Source organism: Anopheles ziemanni, chromosome 3 (genome assembly GCF_943734765.1).
Source record: "Anopheles ziemanni chromosome 3, idAnoZiCoDA_A2_x.2, whole genome shotgun sequence".
Taxonomy (NCBI): domain Eukaryota; kingdom Metazoa; phylum Arthropoda; class Insecta; order Diptera; family Culicidae; genus Anopheles; species Anopheles ziemanni.
The window spans coordinates 3,966,338-3,987,802 of NC_080706.1; the positions used below are offsets into that span (position 1 = coordinate 3,966,338).

The window sequence follows — 21,465 nt, forward strand, 5'->3', positions numbered from 1 at the left end:
TTTGTGCCATATTCCTTGCCTTTGTGCTAGGCCGTGGTTGTTGGAATAAAATAGGAGAACCCTTACTGCGTTCCGCATGGGGTCGCATAACTCCTACGAACGGAAGAGGTGGAAGAGTTAGTTAGGAAAGTTTCATTATTTTCGCAAACATGTTATCAACTAAATCATCGTCACCGGTCTGTGGGATGATATACCTTCCCACACGGGCTACACCTAGGCAGGGTACTTTAATCAATGAGATGGAAAACAAACATGCGTTTGAGGGCAAGACAGCTCTTTTAAGGTCTACGCCTACTATTTTAAATAAGGACACATTTCATTCTCATATTAATAATACTATTTTCCAATGTTCGTTTTTCAAGTACTAACAAACAGAATCGAATTAGGATAGGGAAAGCTTATTATCAAATTATTCCACCCATGAAGTGGCTTTTCTTTTATCAACCCACATCTCTCCCTCTCCATTCCACAAACCAAGATATGTTTGAGAAGAAGCACCCAAAAGGACCCACGATGAAAATGAACGAAAATGGCGACTTGTTGGAAGCAGAATCGAATCGATAGCGCACAAACACACGCAGCTGTGAATAGAAATGACAGGGAATAAATTATTCCACCTCCATCTTTCACTGGCACTGGGCGAATGGTGGGTAAAATGGTGGTAAAACAATGGTAAACAGTCGGAACAATTTATCAAGGGGGCAGAAAGTTTTGCGCTCGCACCGATTTCAGCGTTTTCTCTTGCTAGCGATATTAATGACGTTTACACTGGGATGCATGTTTTTGATTAAACGCAAAGAAGCTAAATGAGTGAAGTCAAAATAAATCAGTAGAGTGTGCACATTCCGCAACAAATGATGCGTCACAATAGATGAATGGCGAAGGTAAGCTAAAATGGGGACACAGATATAGCATCGAAAAGAATCGAAACATTGTGTGCCAGAATTATCTAGCAAGCAAAATATCTTAACAAAACCAAGATAACATTAAAAAGTGAGAAATCTTGTTTAAACAAATCAATCGACTGTATAACCTTCAACTCCTCTCTAAACCAAATAATGATCCAGAAGCGGACAGAAAATGTCAAGCAAATGTCAGCCAATCGAGAAACAAACAAAATGCGGGGTCGTAACAGTGGGCGCCGGATGAGGTAAAAGAAAGCTGACAAAGAAATTGTTTTATCTTCGTATAATTTTCCTCGCCCTTGCTCCCAATAAAAGGTCATCCCAAAGGAGGGGGAAACGCGTATCCCTGTTAGCTTTTTTTCCCAGAGGTTTTCTTTCCCCTATAGCGATGGCAGAAATACATCGATCCGAGTTCCCGTTCGGAGAGACTCATTCGAAGCAAGGGAGGTTGTTGCGCTTCCGGTCGCCTTTCCCCGCCAGTGGAAATGGGAAACAAAGGTGAAGTGTTTTAAAATAAAAATTTTAAGGAATCCTCAACATTGACCTGGTGTTTGGTTCAACATTTCATTCAATTCAACGACTGCGAGGGGCAGAGCAAGCCAAAAACGAACGGGACTCTCCGGAAGACATGTGTCCATGTGGGAAGGAACGGAATCGATCCAAACGGTGGATTCCAAGCGACAACCGAACCGGAAGTGTCTATCGCTGCCTCCTTCCGTCAGTCAGTCGATTTCATCGACGAAAGGTTCTATTTCCCCGTTCCCGCGGGGGAATGCAAATTGCATACAGGGTACTAAAACACGAAACGGTTTCGACATCACAGTATTGTTCCGAAGCAAAGGGAAACCGTTCAATTGGGAATTAATGAGATCACCACACCTTCGAAGCGGTGCAAACGTACGAAACCGTTTTATAATATTTCCTTCCCGGTCCCTTTCTGGTGACCTCTTGGAGACATTTTCGGGTCGAAGCTGGACCCCGCATCGAAAACAAAACTGTTACAACGCGAACAGTAAGCACTCGACCATTTTTCAACCTATTACCCCACGGTACAGGCAGAGGCTACCAGGAAGCATTAATCTTCTTGTCATTGTGTTCGTTTACATCGCTAGGTGTGTGTGTGTGTGTATGTGTGCGTCAGTTTCATATGATGTTGCTCATCGACAATTTATGTCAGTGCCCTGGAAGAGGGAGGTGACTCCGTTGAGGTGATGGTTTGAACCGTATATTGTCTGCAGTTGTTGGTTATGTTTATGGGGGCCATAAAAATCTTCTCCAACCGGAGACCCAAGTCTATGTTGGGGCGCAGGAAGCGAACACATAAGACGGAGAGAGCGTGTTCGATATAGTGTTGTGGAAGCGCTCAACATAAGTTGTTTAATAATACCAAGAAAATACAAGGAATAGGATCAACCCAACACCATAAAAGATTATTTACAATTGAAATACCTCTGGCTAGAGTAGAAACGCACGTTTAATTGCGAAAACAAACATTCATTTGAAGTGTGAAAAGTGGTTCCTTAAATGTTAATGCGATGAAGAATTGATTAATATCTTTAAACAAATTTAATCTTTTCCAATAAATTCTTTATCGATTGATAGAAGATATTAAATCAAATAATTGTCTCTAACATTCATCAATTCTGAAGATTTGATCTATGGCATCCGATTAGTCGATTAAAAAAGCCCCAGGCATAGTTGCTCTATCAGAAAGTAATCGATTGGACAGATACCCTAAAGGCAAACCGTTCCACCTCTGGGCTCTTAAATGATTAAAATTCCACTGGAAATGCCCAATACACAAGTCAGCCTAAAACAGGCGCACGCGTTATCATCCCTCGTCTTTCAGATCGTACTCGATCAATTAGAAGCAAATGAAAAATGATAAACTGTCTCCCCCTTCAACGGGCTGCCACCATTCAGGGAAAACCCTATCGGTTTACAATCGTACAATGTTTGTCCGCGGTGTGTTTGGGCGACCTTTTTTCCCGGTATTTTAACGACGACACACGTTCCATACACGCTTCTAACGTCTATACAGGGGCAGCTAACCGGCGTTCCTGTTTAGAGATAAAGCAAGATGTAGCGCTAAACATGGGCGCGCTAAAGAGCGCACGATTTATCGGGTAGAGTTCTCATTGGAATGCAGGAGATGTTATACCATGAAACTGATTTGAAATTATCTTTCTACTACTCTACGCGCTCTTCATCCACAAAAGTCCATGATTTTAACATCGCAATCGAACAGAGTAAGCTATTGATTCAACTATGCTGAACCCACTTTCGAGGCTATAACAACTGTACGGCATCTGGAACCCTCAAACGCATCTGCTGTGGTGTCCGAGCGGTTAAGGAGATGGACTTGAAATCCATTGGGTTCTACCCGCACAGGTTCGAATCCTGTCTACAGCGAATCGATCTTTTTTTGTCACTCCACAACCTGGAAAAAAGACACCTATGTTATGCAATCAAGGAAATAGATTAGAGTAAGTATGGTCTTTTTATATGATTTACGAACGATATTTACGATTACTAACAGAAACAGACTTACTTAACTTTTCGCAACAAGTTATTTGTTTAGTTTTTAATAAGAATCTTAAAAGCATTAAATATGAAATGTATGCTTAGCTCTGTTGTCCGATACACCGGCTTTATTATTTTATTTTATTTTTCAGATCAACTTTAGGACGTATGCTCAACAACGTACAGGTTCAGTTTCCTAATGTGTTTTTCAATAGCTCTAGAATCGCCATGACTCATCTGGCGCCGTGGCTTAGTTGGTTAAAGCGCCTGTCTAGTAAACAGGAGATCGTGAGTTCGAATCTCGCCGGAGCCTACCGTTACTCAGAAATATAGTAATGGAAAGATTGTTTTTTTTGCTCGCGCCCCTAGACATTTGCTGATTTTTATTCATATTTTGAACATATTTATTAACAGATATATCGGAAATTCATGTTCGAAAAGCTTTCTGACACTATTGAACCAAACTTTCAAACATACAAACACCCCTCAACTGTGAACGAACGATATGAAATTACCATCCCTTCTTCTGTTTCTTCTTCTTGCCGTAACGAGTTAACCGTCATTCCTGCTCGTTAAGAGCTTATTATTTTTTTCCATTTATGTACTTGGATAGTCAGTCCTCTCGTACAGAGCAGGATTCGGTATCGGTTGAGAATCGGGACCACGCCACCATCCCTTATCTGTATCTGTATGTAAAAAACCAAAAAAACTACCTTCAGGTCTTGCAGTCTAGTTTCTATCGCTCGTTGTTTAATGATTGCCAGCAAATTGTTAAAAAATGTGTACACAACCTCACACCCCCCGCCCCGACCAAATGTGCAGAATTCCCAAGGAACACCACCCACGAGTGAAAAAAGTTTCAAGATCTAATGAACACACATGAGCGTCATTAGATAGGCTCCGGCGAGATTCGAACTCACGATCTCCTGTTTACTAGACAGGCGCTTTAACCAACTAAGCCACGGCGCCAGTTGACATGCGGGTGGAAAATAGACAACAAAACCATAACTAGTGATACACAGCTCATAGCGAAATTGCCCCATTATTTACAATCTTCACGATTTCATCGCACACACGTCAGTTCGGCTTGGCAAAATATCTTAAACGACGAAGTTACACGGCTATTTTCACGATCTCAATTTCATTTAATAACTTATAATCTGAAAAACAATGACTACAGTATTACAAAATGTCTTCGAATCAAACATTTGTTTACTTTTCGCATGGGACAGCGTCATTAAAAAAAAGTCATTATGACCACAATTGTTTAAGTAAAGTAAAGAGCTACCAAATAAATCATAGGAAGTCAAGGAAGTTTGTTGTTGCTAGGGGAACCATAGTAGATTTGAGTAAATGGAGAACCACCAAACGTTGTAACCACATCCCCTGCAAATATCTGGCGCCGTGGCTTAGTTGGTTAAAGCGCCTGTCTAGTAAACAGGAGATCGTGAGTTCGAATCTCGCCGGAGCCTGCGTTTCCTCAATGATCAAGAGGAAACGAGAAAGCTTTTTGAAAAATGTTTTTTTTTTTAACTGCTGATCCGTAACTGAATTTTAAATGTAGCAAATGCTTAATTAAAAATATGGTAGTTTACTTATTACATAAACCCATTTGATTTTCATTCATGTAGGACAAACGACAAGAGTCTGGCAATATTTACACAGCATATTGCGAAAAACTTCCATTCGAATAAAATTAATTCAATATTATCGATCCAACTTATACTTATCGCCACCATTCAACAAAGTGAAACACCTTCGTGGCATACAAATTTGGAGCTCTTTAACCGTCTGCGACCTCTCTTCTTCTGTAGTTTGAGAGTTTAATAATATTCTAGCCCACGCCAAGCAAACGTACCGTAGGACAGTAACACCCATAAGCTAGAAAAAAAATATACAACTTTTCGTCTCTCTTGTCGCAGTGCAGGGCCATGGTACTGTCCCGAATGTCATTTTCGAAATGTCGAGCGATACACGAACGCCACCCGGTCCATTACCTGTCCCTCTAGCACAAACGTCCAAGTCCAGGAGAGTACGGAGATTGCATTCCGAGCATCCCGTAGCCGAGAAAGGACAACGCCGTCTTGCGCCACCGTCTGCGAGTTGAGAAGGTCAAGCAATGGCAAACGGATCTACGGGCGAAAGAACTTTTTCAAAAGCTCCAGAACCAAGGCTGGAATAAAGGGGGCAAATGGCTAGGGAGGGATTTCGAACGCCATCGAACCCAACGGAAACAGGTTCCTTTGCGCTTCTTCCTCGGCCCGATACCTTTGCCTGCACCTGGTTCAGAAACTGATTCGCGAACAAACCAGACGACGCACGGAATCCGAAGCGAGGAAAGTGCCGCTAACAAGATGAGGACGACCGACCGTCTGACCGAGAAAACAGAAACCAACACCTTTCTTAAAGGTACGACAAGATGATACGGTGGGCAGGGACCGGAAAAGCGGCCACTGCATCCAACGGGAGGAAGCGGCATCCGGAGCACAATTCAAACGCAAAAGCGAACGAATAGAGAACGGCACGAAACCGTTTTCGGTTTCCACCGAAACAAACCCAATGTCGAGGACCTCGAACCACTCGAGTTTCACGTTTTGTCTGCATTTGCTTCGACGAGGAGCAGTGCTGACCTAGACTGATGTTGAGAAGTCTCGCTTCTATGTTTCGTTCCGTGGACCATCATAAGAGCACCTGTTGTGGGCTTTTGGGTTCGTTATTGATAGACACTTGAGCATCTTTTTGTAGAAGTTATTTTGTCTTGTTCAGGTTTGCCCTACTTTTCAAATCGTACAACGTAACATAATATTTGGAAGCATTTATAAACCAACGAAAGGACAACATAATTTAACAAACCATATGGAAAAGGTAAGGCCATTAGAAAGACACACAGCAAAGAAAGAAATAACATCTTATACATTTCCTCACAACATCTTATACCTCAATTTCCTGGTTGACGATGTTTGCAAACGAAAGCAGTTTTTTAAGGGAAAAAGTATACATAGATTTTACAACATAAATAAAAGGAACACGGCATTTCATCCTTCGTTCACCTAAGTCCAATTCTGGTGCTTTGACACACAATAAAAAGAAACCCCTATAAACAGCATTGCTTGAACTTACCCGGACACAGGGCTATCTTTTTTTATAGGCACATATCCTGCAAGTCGCTAGTCGCAATACTCCACCTAAAACAAAGAGAAAGCAGAGGGAACAATGTATATTTAAGCAACAGGACCAGGGGATCTGGCGGTAAAGCCTAAACTCTAAACGACCAATTGAGCAGGAAGGAAGAAAAGGATTGCTTGCAAACAAAGAACCTTAAAACTACCTTCCCCAATTACCGGTCGTCGGTGGCAAAGTATAAACCCAAAAGGGCACGTGACGAAACCTCGTAACACCGGTGCAATGACACGGTGTTATCCCTCGGGAACATCAATTGCGCACGATTCCACTTTACGGGAAGTGGCAAAGGGAGGTGGAGGGATCGAAAGGATGATGTGGTGGTTCATTATCAGGAGCCACCCGGGGAACCGATGGGCACGATGTAGATTGTGGTGGGCAAGAACCCGTCATAAATCCTTCCATGCTGCTCGGAAACAGTTCTTTCATCTCGATGTTGCTTCCTGCAACCCCAGTTTTGTGGCTCCTGTTTTCCGTTTCGATGGACTTCCGTAAAATTCGTGTTAGCTTTCAATGTAAGCATACATTCACAGACCACACACGATGGAACTGGAGCCAGATTGTCAGCCACGAAGTGATCTTTTTATAAGTAATCGATCCTCACGTGTTCCATCCACCGGAGGTTGATCAAAAATTGTCCCCCGAGGGCACTCAAGTCTTCATCCCTTTTCCAAACATTTATCACCTGTCGTCCGGCACACAATGCCCCGGCAACTGCAATGACCCGCGGTAAGATTTTCAGGTCACTAACAGATGCAGCAAAACTCGATGCCTTGTCCCATCGAAAAGCTTCACGCGTTGCACGAGCCAATGCATCGGATGGCTTCGTTGCATCCACCATCTGGCCCAGAATCGAGGGAACGCAAACTGGGGTGCAATTAACATCCACGGGACAACAGGTGTGATTGGTAGCTTTTTAATCTTTCCCTGTGTGTTTCAGTAGCTCTTTGTCGTTGGCTTCGTTTTGAAGAAAGCTAAAAGACACCAAACGAGAACATGAGGCATAACGCTGTTGACAAAGAAAAGGTTATGTCTTATGACGCTATAGTAATGATACTCTTACTAACCTTACAAACCTTTGATGTTTTCGTGATCGCAGATCATACAAGGTAATTTGTAGGTACACAAAACAAATTGTAGCTTTAAACGAAACAAAATTTCACACACGCACAACACGGACTCCCGGACGAGTGACGAACGATCGAGCGTTTCTACCAGAAGTAGTGGAAAAGTGAACCCCATCAAATACTACAACAAAAACACCTAGATAACACGATCAGCTAGTCGCTTTTCATTTAACGTGTAAAATTTCATATGGTTAACTATATATTAGCGTAGAAATCCACTGTAATCCACTCAAATCTACCAACATTTCCCAAACCGACGCGCAGATTGAAATCCAACTGCCCACTAGCTTGACACTTGGAAAAAACATAACTGGCGTCACTTTTGATCGACGCTTGCAAAACGGGTGATAAGATAGGGTTGTCTCTTTTGTGCTAGCTATCCTATGTTACTTAGAGAATAACCGTTAACGCTATTGTCTGGAAGTATCGATCGAGTTTAGCAAAGTTCATTGGAAGCTTCAATGTGCAGGGCAGGGAGAAATGTCAATCGAAAAAATTTAATGAATTACTGTGATATGTACGGTGCAGTTGACTGGAGTGTTTTTGTTGATATTAAAACAGGCGGTGCAGTGCGTTGAATTTGAGTATCAAAGATTAAGGGAATACAGATGTTATTCGAAGTTTCGACAATGCGAAAATGATATTGGAGACTGCGGAAGATCCATATCGATGGAATATGCATTAAATGCGTACAGTTTATCAATTGTGTGTGCTTTTCTTTTAATAGTGCGGTTTGGCAAATTTGGTAGTTATGAAAGTTGAAAAAGTAAATACGATCCATTTATGCGATTTCAATATGAACGAGACAATGGATCTGAGACTTTACAATGCGGTTTTGTGGAAACTAACCCAGTTTAGTGCCGTGCAGTGAGTTAGAGAACTAATAGCACAGATAGTCTTTTAGATGTTTACTACTTATTTTCACAAATGTGTTTTAGTTGAAGTTCAATCAAAGTTAAAGTTTCAAAGTCATAAATGCGACCTATGATTTTGTTTGTGTGTTTTTGTGAAGAAAAAAGATTTTGTACGTCAGAAAAAAAAAATATCACCAAAAAAGAAGTTTTCGCGATCCTGCCAGGAGTCGAACCTGGAATCTTCTGATCCGTAGTCAGACGCGTTATCCATTGCGCCACAGGACCGTGATGGCGATGTGGCTGCAAAGATTGTTAAAATCCTTATTGAGAAAACAGAAACAATTGGTAACTTGTTTTCTTATATCACTTTAACCTTCATGGTAATTCTTCTGTGTAATCAATTGTGAAAGTGTAAATTACAATGATTCAACGGTGTATTTGCCTGTTGCCTATTTAAAGTGTTGGCTATTTAACATTGTTGGTGTTTTTAAATGTTGTTAAAAAACTTTTTATGCTAACACCAATCAGCTATTTCAGGACTAACTGAAGTTAAAAAGAATATTCTTCACGAACTATAAAATTGGTTCATATTTGTCGGATAAACAAATAACGAACAAACAAAGCACCAAAAAACTTTCCCATACCGGGAATCGAACCCGGGCCTTCTGGGTGAAAGCCAGATATCCTAGCCACTAGACCATATGGGACATGCAGGTAAGTGGGTTATAACTTCTATAAATCAAATTTGAACAGTTTTGCTATTGATTTCTATAACAACAGTATGCTTAAAAATAAGAATTAGATTTGAAAGATTTCTTCTTCTTCTTCGGCGAGGATATACTCCAGTACGGCTATTGAATCCAGCTTCCTAGGCCTTCGCAAGCTAATCTGGAGACATAAGGACCGGACTACTAAGGCCATATGCCCTGATTTTCTGTGGTTATTCTGATTTACTGTTTGGGTCACATTTTGACTGCCAACATGCGGCCAGGAGCTCGCTAGTGCACAGTCAAATTATGGCTGTTCACACGCCGTCACGAAAGGAATATTTCCTTCCGTTTGTCAGATCGCACGAAACTCGTGATCCGCTTGATTACTCAAACAGCACGAGATGTGCGGCGGATAGTATTTATCTGACTTGAGCTCCAGCAGTTTCAGGAACCCCGTACATGCTAACGATCCGCTCTGATGCGACGCCAAACTGGAACTATGAAAGATTTCTCATCGCGGTGCTCTTCTTTTGGTGCCACCAGGTAGAGACCGGAGGCACGTGTATTAAAATCATTTAATTAAGTTCAATCCCAAAAAGTTGGATACGTGATTATTGACTTGCTGAATTATTGTTGACTAATAAACTTAACGAATGAGTAAAACAAAACAAAACAACGTACGGCAAAAAAACTTCCTGGAGATGCCGGGGATCGAACCCGGGGCCTTTCACATGCAAAGCGAACGCTCTACCACTGAGCTACATCCCCTGACGATATGGAGCGTGTGTAGAGGGCTATTTAACTTAAGCAGACCTAGACAGTCATTGGTCGACTACTTTTACAAAGAACTTTTTGTTAAAAAATTAATTATTAGTATCTAAATCCTGCATACACACTATTGAGTACTTTAGAACATAGTCATTACACTTTTGGATGCTGATAGATCATATCATATTTACTATAATCATTTTTTTCAGTTTGAAATAGGCATAATTTTTTTTATTTTTTTTTATTATAGAATCCTTATTTTTATCTATAACTGATAAAAGTGTCTGCTGTTATTTGGGTGGGGAGGGAAGTAAGAGGGGGATATAGCTCAGTGGTAGAGCGCTCGCTTTGCATGTGAGAGGCCCCGGGTTCGATCCCCGGTATCTCCAAATATTTTTTTTTACATTGTCACAATCTACAACCTTTGGTAAAATAAAATATTATGTTTCCCGCGGTAACTTGGGTGCTAAAATACGAAGAAAAGAGTGGAAAGGGAACTCTTATGAGTATTTGTTTTTACTCTAAGTGAACTAATATGCAAAGATGCAAAATACAATTTGACAGCGGTGGGATTCGAACCCACGCCATTTCTGACTGGTGCCTAAAACCAGCGCCTTAGACCACTCGGCCACGCTGCCGTCCGAGTGTGAGGGAAGCCCATCACAATTTAAATTGAAAAGCATTCAATTTATTATTTGTTTGTTGTTTTAGTGAGAAATAGTGATTCAAATAGTCAAATATAATATTTCAATTCCTTCGTATAGTTGGCTTTCGATGATGAAATGGGGAATGAAAGAGCAAGAAAGTTGCAAATTAGTTTGAGTACAATTTCTCGGCCGTAAAAAAGGATTGCCCTTATCTCTGCCTTTCGTGATCTTGGTTTACATGCCAAATGTCATCATTGAACTGTGAACTAATTATGAAGCTACCTCCTTTTCCGGCTAGTTACATTGCTTACATTGTTATTGTATTCAAACGCGGTATTTTGCTTGTGTTCAAATGTTTTGTTTCAAAAACTGAGAATTTAGGAAGAATGTTCATTGTATAAAGTTGCGTTGCATATTTTCAACACAATATTGTGGATACTAAATTGGCGGCCGCTTTTCCTAACGATGTCTTCATCACATTGGAGATCGTTGCTATGCGAGTTTAATCAGTTACAGTTAAAAGCTACACTCCTAGGAGGTCAAAGTTTTCGGTAAGTGTTTTCCACTGAGAACTATTTCAATATAATTTATGCTGATATGGTCACTTGAACACGTTTTTAGCTGGAAAAGTCATCAACCCAACGGAGTGGAAGAAGGCCAGGCTGAATTTATTGGTGTTTTTGCCAACATTGTATGGATTCTTCGGCAGGCCGAACACGAACTACAGTATCGCATCGTTGGGGAACAACCGTACCCGAATGGTTCGAACATGGATATGGTCAACTCTCCCCTAAAGAAGAAGCCAACTGGTAGCGGAAATCTTGCTCATGTTCGTCTTAAAGTAGCAGAACCGGTGGAGTATGGCACGGGTAGTGAACTACTTTATCCGAGCTCTTACTATGAGCAGTTGCTGCGAATTTACTTCCGTTTGGATGTGAATCTCGAGGACCACTACCAGCAGTGGACAAAGTGCCATACACACTTTGCGCACAGCGCTGATAAATTCTATGCCGTCCGGCAGCTCGATCAGGATCCGGTGGAAAACCTGTTTAGTTTCATTTGTTCACAAAACAATCATATAGCGAGGTAAGCGAAGGAGAAAGACTTCCATGTAAAAGGTAATGAATCATATTCTGCACATCTTTCAGAATCTCCGATATGGTGGAAAAGCTGTGCAGCAATTACGGGGATAAAATCTGCGACTACGAGGGCAAAGCGTACTACACGTTCCCATCCGTAGCTGCATTCGCTCATGAATCCGTTGAACCACGGCTTCGCGAGCTGGGCTTTGGTTACCGTGCGAAATACATACAGCGTTCGGCAGAACAAATCCTCCGCGCGGGCGATCTCGAATGGTTTCAACGGCTCAGCCACCTGGACTACAAGGAGGCCCACAAGGAGCTGCTAACACTGACGGGCATCGGTCCGAAAGTGGCCGACTGTATTTGCCTTATGTCGCTAAATCACCTGCAAGCGATTCCGGTTGATACGCACGTTTTTCAGCTCGCCAAAAACTACCTCCCTAAGTTGGGGGACACGAAAAACGTCACAGACCGGCAGTACGTATTGGTGGCGGACAAATTTCGTGAAATCTACGGCCCATTTGCAGGTTGGGCACAAACGGTCCTATTCTGCTCCGATCTACGGCAGTTCAAGGAAAACAACGGGAAAAGGAATATCGAGAATAAATCGACGACGAAGAAAAAATCAAGGAAAAATTAACAACAACCAAACGAACGGTGTTTACAGTTTATTATCTTCAAAAAATTAAATACAATATTTAATCTATCCATAGGAAAGAATATACTGTAGGATACTTGCTTTAGAAGTATTCTTCTCCTACATCTATCTGCGTCGATAAACTCTTAAGCACTAACGTAAAAAGTTGCATTCTTAGATTTCTAACTTGTATGAGTCATAGAAAAAAGTAGCTGAAATACTGTACTGGCGCATGCTTTGGCCGTTTGAAAAATCATCGTCCACGATTACGCCTACGGTTCGGGCTCCGGATGGTTCGGAGGAGGAAACGGTGCGTTCTCTTCGTAGATCATCACCAGCTTGCTGTACTTCATGTTGCGCTTGGTTACTTTGGTTTTGTCCTTTGTGTCGCAGTCGTCGCTGCTACTGCCGGATGTTGCGTCGCTAAGTGTTAGCTTTGCCGAGAGACCTTCCAGTTCGAGATCAAGGTATAGTTGCCCCAGCTGATCGTTGACGAGAATTGGCTGTAAATAGCATAAAGTTAAAAGTTAGACATAACGGTCAACAGCTTTGTTTATGGCTTTCCGGGTCTTACCTGACTGAATTTCTTCAATTTGACATTGTCCGAATCGAGTAGCTCCTTGATGGAACGCTCGTTAATCTGATATCGATAAATGAGATCCTTGGTCTGACTGACATTATCCAACCATGGCGGATTGGGACGTCGCTTAGCCCGCCCACCGCCATTATTCGTAGAACCTCCCCCTCCACCACCCTCGGCTGATCCACCTCCCGGGCTCCCTCTAGTCTTCCTTCCATTAGCTCCAACGATCGATCCACTCTCCCAGCACATCTCGTTCGATTCCTTCTTCTCCGCCGCACTGTGGCCCTCGGATGAGTTGTCCGTCTTGAGGAAACTCGAGTAGAAGCTGGAAAAGCTCGACTCGTCCATGTCGTCACTCAATTCGCACAATCCAACGGCATTGCCGCTCGCTTCACCGTCTCCACTCGACGTCTTTCCAGCAGCATTATTGCCTCTGGATCCCGTCTTTCGGTTTCCGGCTTCGCCACTAGCACCGCCCGAACAGCGATGTTTTTCCAGTACCTCATCGAGGCCACAGTCGGTGCAGTCCACGTTCGAGATGACCGGCGAATCGGTGAGATCCTTTTTCGATGATTCCGAGAATGCCTACAAGGGAGACAAGCAGACAAGGGGAGCTCAATAAAAAATGACCTAGAAGCGGGACAAAATTCATTCGTATTACATACCCGATTGGCAACGATCGATGCTGACGCGATGCTTCCCATGGCTGAGCCTGGTTCCGCCTTAACGGAGGTCGCTTGTGATGAAGGCCGCTGGAACGGTGTTTGCGAAAGCGAACCACTTCCGGCCGATGGTGGCACCGTCATGTATACGGGCAGCTGTTTCGTGGCACCATAACCGGATGTACCTTGTCCTTCGACCGGTTGTGCCGGTTGTTGCCCGTTGTTGCCGGAAGGCTGCCCGGGACCGAGTAAACCACCACCGATGGATTGCGAATTGCCTGGGCCGCCATTTTGTTGGCCTGCTTGGGATTGTTGCCTTTGTTGTTCCTGCTGTTGTTGTTGGTGTTGTTGCTGCTGCTGGTGCTGTTGTTGCTGTTGTTGCTGCTGTTGTTGCTGTTGCTGATGAGTCTTTAGTGCATAAATGATCGACGGAATCATCATTAGTTACTTGAACGACGTGAAGTTGAGATCCAACCCCATAACATAATACCAAGGGACATGAAAACCAACTTAGTCATAGAATGTTTGATTTGATTTGAACAAATTGGACGACTTTATGATACTCGTTTTTTAGGAAAAAGGACAAAATTGTATTGCCTGAAATTGTAGATTTATAAATGACAAGGCAACGACTTGAAAATTCAGAAATACCAGCCAAGACCAATGAAAAGCATTGCAGATGAACATGGTTTGGAGCTTATGTGATCCTGAAAGGGATGTAAAAAGGCAACCAGATTTACTACTGTTCAAGATATCCAACTGTTAAATGCTATCCTGATCGGAGTAAATCGACGCAAAAGACTGCGCTTTTTGGAAATTCAAAAGGAAGAATGCAATGAAATTAATGGTTCCATCTTCCTCCCGCCCATCTTATCAAAGGGGTCTCTCCTACTTCGTAAAACTGCGAGAGCCCCGTACTAAGCATCCTTATAAGTAGTGTTGTGCGGGGTGTCCAAATCGAAAAAAGCGGGAAGCGCTCGTCCTCAGGACTGTTTTTACCTCATTTCTGCACCTCTTGGCGTTCATCGAGAACACAGAAGGCTTTCGAGGAGTAGAAGGAGAAGAAGGAAGCGCACCGAACCGAACGTTCCTTCCCTCTCTCACACTCTAGTGATGTATGCTGTGGTGATGGTCTGTTGGTTGGTTGGCCTGCTTGGATAAGGGTGTGTGATTTACAAAGAAGGGATGCTGGAATATGTGTCTTTTTTTTGTTTTGGTTAAAGAAACTCCTTTTCCGTCGCTCCTGCATACTTACGATTCGGGAGTCGTTCTCGATTCCGCACGGAGGAGGCAGGGGTTGGTAAGGCATCGTGTGGTACATAACGGGTGGATAGAGAAGCGACTGCTGGTACAGCTGGGGATGGGGATACATTACGCCGGCCGCCATGTATGGCACGCTGAGGGGGGCTGGTTGGGGAGCGGGAGCGGTAGGTGCGGTGGCGACGGTGGCCGCCGCTGGGATGTAGTATAGGGTGGGGAAAATGCTATGCGATGGCATGACGCTTGCTGGACCGGTGCCGGGCGCGGTAGTCGTCGTGGCGCTCACACTGAACGGTGGCCACAGTTCGCCGATGCGATTCGAACAGCCGACGCCGGCGTTGGTTACGTACGTCATTTGCGGTGCGTTGACAGAGGGCGTCGTGTGGGTCGTACTGTAGGACATCAGTTGCGCTGACATGGCCGTCTCAGCGAAGTACGACGAGCCGGCTACGCCGTGCGCTTGAAATTGGCTCTGATGGGACATTTGAATCTGTTGTCCCGGTTGCTGCTGCTGCTGCTGGGGTTGCTGTTGCTGCATGGGCTGAAGTTGCATCGATTGCGAAACCATTGTACCATGCTGTTGTCCATGTTGCTGGTGCTGGTGATGATGTTGCTGCTGCTGTGGTTTGTAATGCTGCAGGTGGAGCTGTTTGTTCTGCTGGTTTTGCTGCTGCTGCTGTTGCTTTTGCTGCTGTTGCTGAATCAGTAGCTGCTGCTGGAGTGCTTGTGACGCCACCGGTCCTCCTTTCTGCTGCAGCTGGTAACTGCACGATGGCCCGTTCGGGTCCTCGGTGTGCTGGTGCTTAACCGCTTTGTGCGCATCACCTTCCCACGAGTGCGATGGTCCTCGCTTGACACCGTGTGCCATCGCCCCACCGTAACCTCCTTTGTCCGGTGGTCCCTTCTTGTTCTTTTCCGTCCCGCGTGCCACCATTCGCGCTTCCCGATGCTTCTTCAGCATCACCTTCTGCATATCCTCGTTGTGCTGGCACAGCAGTTCCTCGGTGAGCGTCGGCGGTTGGAAGCTACCACCTCCGCCTCCACTCGATTTGCCCGTTCCGCCCGTCCCACCCGTGTTGCTCGTCGTGTTGGTCGTGCTGTCCATTTGGGCGTTACTTTCGGAGCTGAAATTCCCGGCCGACCCACCGCTCCCTCCGCCACCGCTGGCACTAAAACCTCGCTGGTTCGGGCTCGCGTGCGTTTGCTCATCGATCGTCTCCGTGTTCGTCCCGCCGGACGAATCTATCTTCATCTGCTCCTCGATGTTCATCACCGGCCGGCTATCGAAGAAGCGCTGCAAATTCTCATTATAATTCAACTGATTGTAGCTTGGCGGCGTCTCGGACGAGCTCTTGCTATCGAAATACTCGTGGTGAGGCGATATCTCGCCCAGCATCACCGAGTCGCGCTCGGAGAAGGTAAAGTCCGATTCGTTGAGTAGGTTGAGCTTCAGCTCCGGTTGGGCCACCTCGTCCATCAGCTCCTCCATGAACGAGGCAAGTGCCTTGCAACGCTTCGATACCTCCTGCTTCACCATGTCTGAGGGTTTCGCGACTGGTTCCTTCAGCAGACGTAGGATCTGCTCCTCAATCATCTTGGCTTCCTTGAGCAGCTCGTCGGGAAACTGATGCTGCTCCTGGCAGTAGAACCGCGGATCAAATACATCCGGTCTCGAGGGACCCTGCAGGATCCGATGGTTGCCAATGACAAACTCCAGCTCTCTCGACCACGGATTTACGAAGCTCGTCCATTCGGTGCTGAGCACGATGTAGCATCCGTTGTTCACCAGAAAGCGGTACGGTTGGCTGACGAAAGACGCCCCAGCCGTTTGTCCCTTCACCATGACCGTTTCGTAAACGTTGCGCAAGATAGACATATCATCCGGGTGGTACAACTCCATGATAGACCGCCCAAGAATGTCCTGCGGTAGGTAACCGATGGACTCAACGGAATTCCCATCCACGTAGCTCAACACGCCCGATGTCGTGTGGCGTGTGCTAAACTTCAGCTCCCGCTCGCACAGTGATTCATTCGCCTCCTTGTAAGCACTCTTGACCGGCGTCGCCGAGATAATCAGCAAAATGCTTCGTCCACTCATTAGCTCCGCGTTCTCCGCTGGAGCCTCACGGAAAGTCAACACCAAACGGTACGGTTCGTAACTAACCGACGTCTTCGTGACTCCGAAGCCGGCCGATTTGAGCCCGCGATACTTGCGCAGCATAACGTAAAGTGAATTCTTTTGATCCTTCTGGCCACTTTTCGATTCGCCCAACGGCACGACCACCTTGGACGTGATCTGACTGGCAAACGTTGCCCGATCCTTCGGGTGCACAAAGTCGATGAACGACCGACCAAGCCACATGTCCTTTGGGAAGCCCAGACTGTGGGTGATGCTAGGGGTCGTGAAAAGTACCACCCCGTCGTGCATCGATATGACGCAGCAAAAGCCATCTTCCACGTCCGGTTTGTTCGTGCGCGGAGTGTTGGATTCCTGCTGCGACTGTGCCTGTTGCTGATCAGCCGTTTGTGCCTGATGGCCAGCGGGCTGCTGCTTTTGTATCTGCGCTCCTTGTTGTTGTTGTTGCTGCTGCTGTTGCTGTTGTATTTGCTGCTGCTGCTGCTGCTGATCATTTGAATCGACATTCATCTGCTCGACTTTGGATTGTTGCTTCTTTTGGAGGGTTTGTCCTTGCTTCTGACTCTGTTGTTCGGAGAGTCTAACGAGCGAAGTGGAAGATCCACCAGCCGCAATCGAGTTAACGATTGAAGCAACACCTGCTGGAAGGGAACCCGATCCGACAAGAATGTTCTGAGCGTCATGTTTCTTCTGTTGACCGGTGCCTTCCGATGAATTTCCATCTTGCCGGCGTTCCTGCACCTTTTGTTTGCCATCTTCTTTAGCTGAACCGAGGATAAAAATAAAAAATATCGAATATTACAATAGGGTCTTTTCACAAATAAAAAAGCCATTAAACACAAGAATAAATTCCTTTGGAATTTTGTCCGAATACTTGAATGCATGCTAGTGGGCTTTTAGACTGCTTTTTACAAAAAAGAATCAGGAACAATTCCAAAAACAACAACATGGGCTTTGTATGGTTTGTAATAAGATAGAACTACCTTTTTCCTCGTTGCCGATTTCCTCAGCAATGTTGCCCGTGGACACTCCCGAACCTATCCCATGGTGAGAGTTTGCATCTCCATCCTGAGCGACTTGTTGATTACCACCGGCTCCTGCCTGGCCCGCAGCCGACCCACGATCGCAGCTAGATCCGATGTTCGATGTGGTTCCCGCAACGGTATTTTCCGGCTCATTTCCTTGAATGTCCTTCTGTTCAACACTCTTGCCAGCGGCAACACCCTCCGCAGTGGGTAAGTTCGAGGCCGCACTGCGCTGTTCGGCGACCGAAACCAAGATTTCGGTGTTTGTCTTTAGCTTCTTTTTCTTGCGGTCCTTTTCCTTTGTGCGCTTGGTGGTAGGTTGGGGCAGTGGAGCGACGCTGCTGGCCTGCGTGGACGCCTTTCCTCCATATCCACTGCTTCCGGACGAGTTGCTACCACTGTGTCGTGACTTGGAGCTTCCGCTGGTGGGAGGAAAATAAAATACATCAGCAGGCTGTGGTAACCAAACAACAACAAATATTTTTGATAATTCCCATGCAGCGAAATGTATGCAAACCGAATTTATCTAGCTTTTGTTTAGATTTCATTACTTTTACACTATACGACGAAGATGTACAGATGCGTTTCTTGTACGTCTTGCATCCTAGGTCTCTCGTAATGATGGTTTGAACAGTCTCAATCGACACATGCAGGTCAGCAGCGGTCCTCCGGATCGAGCGGTTCATATTTCGTCGAAACCTCTGCCTCACCACTTTGATGGTTGCTGGCGTACTTGCCGAACGCGGCCGCCCGGATCTCACACGGTCATTGTTCGAGCCCGTCTCCCGGTACCGACGCATGGTGGTATAAATGAAATTCCGCTTCACCCCAAGTTGTTTCCACTGCCGGAAAATGTCACTGGGTTGCTTACCTTTCGAAAACAGTTTTACTACGATGTCGCGGTACTCTTTCATTATGAAATGCAAATTAACGCAATTATGCTTAGCATAAACACAACAAACAACAACAAACCAAACAACAATTGTGACAGAAACTTGACATTTTGTGCCACGGTTACTGTATGTATGGGGCAAGGTAACTCCCAAGGTTGATTTAAATTCAATTGACTATTTAAAAAGTTCGTTAATCAAATAGCCAATGAGAAATTCACATTTTTAACTGATTTTGTTTGCTATACTGACTTCAAACTGCTGGGTAGTATAAACATTTAATTTTATCGTAACTTACCTCCTTTGCGATTGACTGTTGCTGCAACTGTTGGAGTAGGCAGAATCCGACACCTTGGTGTTGTGCGTCGATTCGGCCCCTTCTAAATTTTCCATTCCTGTGGCGGACATTTTATCTTCTTATTTTGTTATTTAAACTTAGGACCAAGTAACGCTGCTTTGGCTTCTTTGCTTGAACCTTGTCTGTGTAGAGTCGGAGACACCCTGGGTTCGTATAGTTTGTTTCACTTATAAATTTTCACTGGAACTTTACTGGCGATGGTTGCAGCTGACTTTCCCATGGCACGTGAAAATGGTTTCTCTTCAGAACTTGTTTGTTTTCCCGTTTGGATTCACTGGTTTGTTTGCTACTAACTTCCTGTTTCGAATATGCCAGTTATTTGCTGCAAAATTCTATCAGAAAAGACCTACGTAGAAATGCACGTAGTACATATCGTGTAGTAAGTAGAGGGATGAAAAGAAAAAGCAGTTCTTGCGTGATTAATATCTCCAACTATATTGAATTATGTTCACTTTATGTACAATGTACGGAAAACTAGTACATAAACTGTAAGGCTCCATGGACCCTTGAACAACGCAACATTTCACTTTATCGTCAACTCTTGCACATATAACATGTTTTGTCCATCGCCATATCATACTAGTACAATCAATTTACTAGGAAGAACACTTTGCACGTAACACAAAACCACTTAAAAACTGTCTAGTAGTATTGAATTGGTACGTCATTGATCCGAAGCCACGCCACAAACATGTGATTGCAAGTAAATGTATCCATCTTCCAACGTGCACTTGTATTCGGTTACAGTTAATGTGATCGATGAATGTGAAAGGCATTTTGAGGAAAATTATTCTGAATATTTTGTGCACTGGAACACTTGGAGGTATATTGTTTCCTTAATATCCTTTGAATTAACAGGATGCACTGTTCACGATCAACTTAAGTAAAATGGGATTGTGGGTATAGTAGAAGTGTATTCATTGCACTTGCAGTTTTATAGTTGCCTTTAGATCACATTAATTAAATCATTTTTCAAATCACTAAACGAACACAAATCAACATGGATATTTCACGGCAAATAATATAAAATGTAAACTCTACCGGCAAACTCATTCGGATACTGGTTTTTACGGCTGTGTGTTTCGCGTACGTACTAGCACTTGGTGTTGTGCGCGGTCGTGTTGATACTGTAAGTGTGTTTTGACTCGACGCGCACTCGATGTATTGTAGCCAACGGCTAAAGCTTCTCACGTGTCGCTGCATGTGCCGGACGTAATCGAGATTGCAATTGCACTACGTTTCAGACGCTAGAGGGGTAACCTCGCGGTTGTATTGGGCGTTCACAACCGAAGCAATCACGCGGATCTAAACGAGGTGAAGTGTTTTCTTGGCTTAGGTCAGAAAGCTGCTACTTGCATCGATAACATGCAGCGTTGAGTGTAGTTAACCCAGTTTTCTTTCCTTTAGAATAACTCACATTGTTGAAACACAATAAAAATTGGGAAAAACGGTGTGTAAACTTGAATTTTATAAATTAATAAATGTTTTCTATTCAACTATTTCAAGTTGTCTTGGAACATAAAAGTCTTACATGATTAATAAATACAACCGTTGCTTAAAGATGAATGCTTCGAATGTCCTTCCACTAACTTCACGATCGGTTAATAAATCACTTTTCCTTATGAGCATCGCGTTTGTACAACCGTTCCGACCAATGTCCAGCAGAGTACTGGCACGGCCAACTTGCCATCGAGTGGTCGGTGGTTCCTGTTAGTGCGACGATGGGAAACAAATAACATTCCCTTCCCAGCTCACCAACACACCCACCACCACTACCGTGGGTGTCCTGGAGGGTTGTGTAAAGAGGAGCTGGCCTCAATTCTGCTGACTACCGCGCGGACTACGGGTAGTAGGGTGTCAAATGTCCCAACTAGTTGAGTTGTTATAGAAAACACCCCGGCAAACGTTTTGTGAACAGAAAAGAAAATAAAGAGAAAAATGTGCTGCCATACCGGAGGAAAAATGCATTACGCATACACTCCACTCCAGCTGCTAAAAACAAAGTTTCAAGTAGTGGACTTAGAGCAACCCGCTCGATTATAATTGTGTGTGTCGGTGTTGGTTCGCCCTTCTGCCCTTATGTTTCCCTTTCCCGGACTTTGCCGGGGGGGGAGTCG

General features: G+C 44.3%; 2 protein-coding genes and 9 non-coding genes across 11 annotated transcripts; 5 read left to right on the forward strand and 6 right to left on the reverse strand.

Annotated features, from left to right (window-relative positions):
- The first annotated feature begins 3,235 nt into the window (after window positions 1-3,235).
- Trnas-uga (transfer RNA serine (anticodon UGA)) lies at window positions 3,236-3,317 on the forward strand. Its single transcript has one exon. It is a non-coding gene; the product is annotated as a tRNA-Ser (tRNA).
- A 350-nt stretch (window positions 3,318-3,667) lies between these two features.
- Trnat-agu (transfer RNA threonine (anticodon AGU)) lies at window positions 3,668-3,741 on the forward strand. The gene has a single exon. It is a non-coding gene; the product is annotated as a tRNA-Thr (tRNA).
- Window positions 3,742-4,323: 582 nt separating this feature from the next.
- Trnat-agu (transfer RNA threonine (anticodon AGU)) lies at window positions 4,324-4,397 on the reverse strand. Its single transcript has one exon. It is a non-coding gene; the product is annotated as a tRNA-Thr (tRNA).
- Window positions 4,398-4,826: 429 nt separating this feature from the next.
- On the forward strand, window positions 4,827-4,900 carry Trnat-agu (transfer RNA threonine (anticodon AGU)). The gene has a single exon. It is a non-coding gene; the product is annotated as a tRNA-Thr (tRNA).
- Window positions 4,901-8,801: 3,901 nt separating this feature from the next.
- On the reverse strand, window positions 8,802-8,874 carry Trnar-acg (transfer RNA arginine (anticodon ACG)). Its single transcript has one exon. It is a non-coding gene; the product is annotated as a tRNA-Arg (tRNA).
- Window positions 8,875-9,224: 350 nt separating this feature from the next.
- Window positions 9,225-9,296, reverse strand: Trnae-uuc (transfer RNA glutamic acid (anticodon UUC)). Its single transcript has one exon. It is a non-coding gene; the product is annotated as a tRNA-Glu (tRNA).
- Window positions 9,297-9,995: 699 nt separating this feature from the next.
- Window positions 9,996-10,067, reverse strand: Trnaa-ugc (transfer RNA alanine (anticodon UGC)). The gene has a single exon. It is a non-coding gene; the product is annotated as a tRNA-Ala (tRNA).
- A 317-nt stretch (window positions 10,068-10,384) lies between these two features.
- On the forward strand, window positions 10,385-10,456 carry Trnaa-ugc (transfer RNA alanine (anticodon UGC)). The gene has a single exon. It is a non-coding gene; the product is annotated as a tRNA-Ala (tRNA).
- A 169-nt stretch (window positions 10,457-10,625) lies between these two features.
- Window positions 10,626-10,705, reverse strand: Trnal-uag (transfer RNA leucine (anticodon UAG)). Its single transcript has one exon. It is a non-coding gene; the product is annotated as a tRNA-Leu (tRNA).
- A 474-nt stretch (window positions 10,706-11,179) lies between these two features.
- On the forward strand, window positions 11,180-12,436 carry LOC131289284 (N-glycosylase/DNA lyase). The gene is made up of 3 exons (XM_058318504.1): window positions 11,180-11,265; window positions 11,336-11,800; window positions 11,863-12,436. Exons 1-3 carry the CDS (start codon window positions 11,180-11,182, stop codon window positions 12,434-12,436), a joined length of 1,125 nt encoding a protein of 374 aa, XP_058174487.1.
- Window positions 12,437-12,457: 21 nt separating this feature from the next.
- On the reverse strand, window positions 12,458-19,398 carry LOC131288405 (period circadian protein). The gene is made up of 6 exons (XM_058317537.1): window positions 19,289-19,398; window positions 18,327-18,522; window positions 14,934-17,639; window positions 13,682-14,086; window positions 13,008-13,601; window positions 12,458-12,936 (listed from the first exon to the last, which is right to left on the reverse strand). Exons 1-6 carry the CDS (start codon window positions 19,396-19,398, stop codon window positions 12,706-12,708), a joined length of 4,242 nt encoding a protein of 1,413 aa, XP_058173520.1. The 3' UTR covers window positions 12,458-12,705.
- Window positions 19,399-21,465: the final 2,067 nt, after the last annotated feature.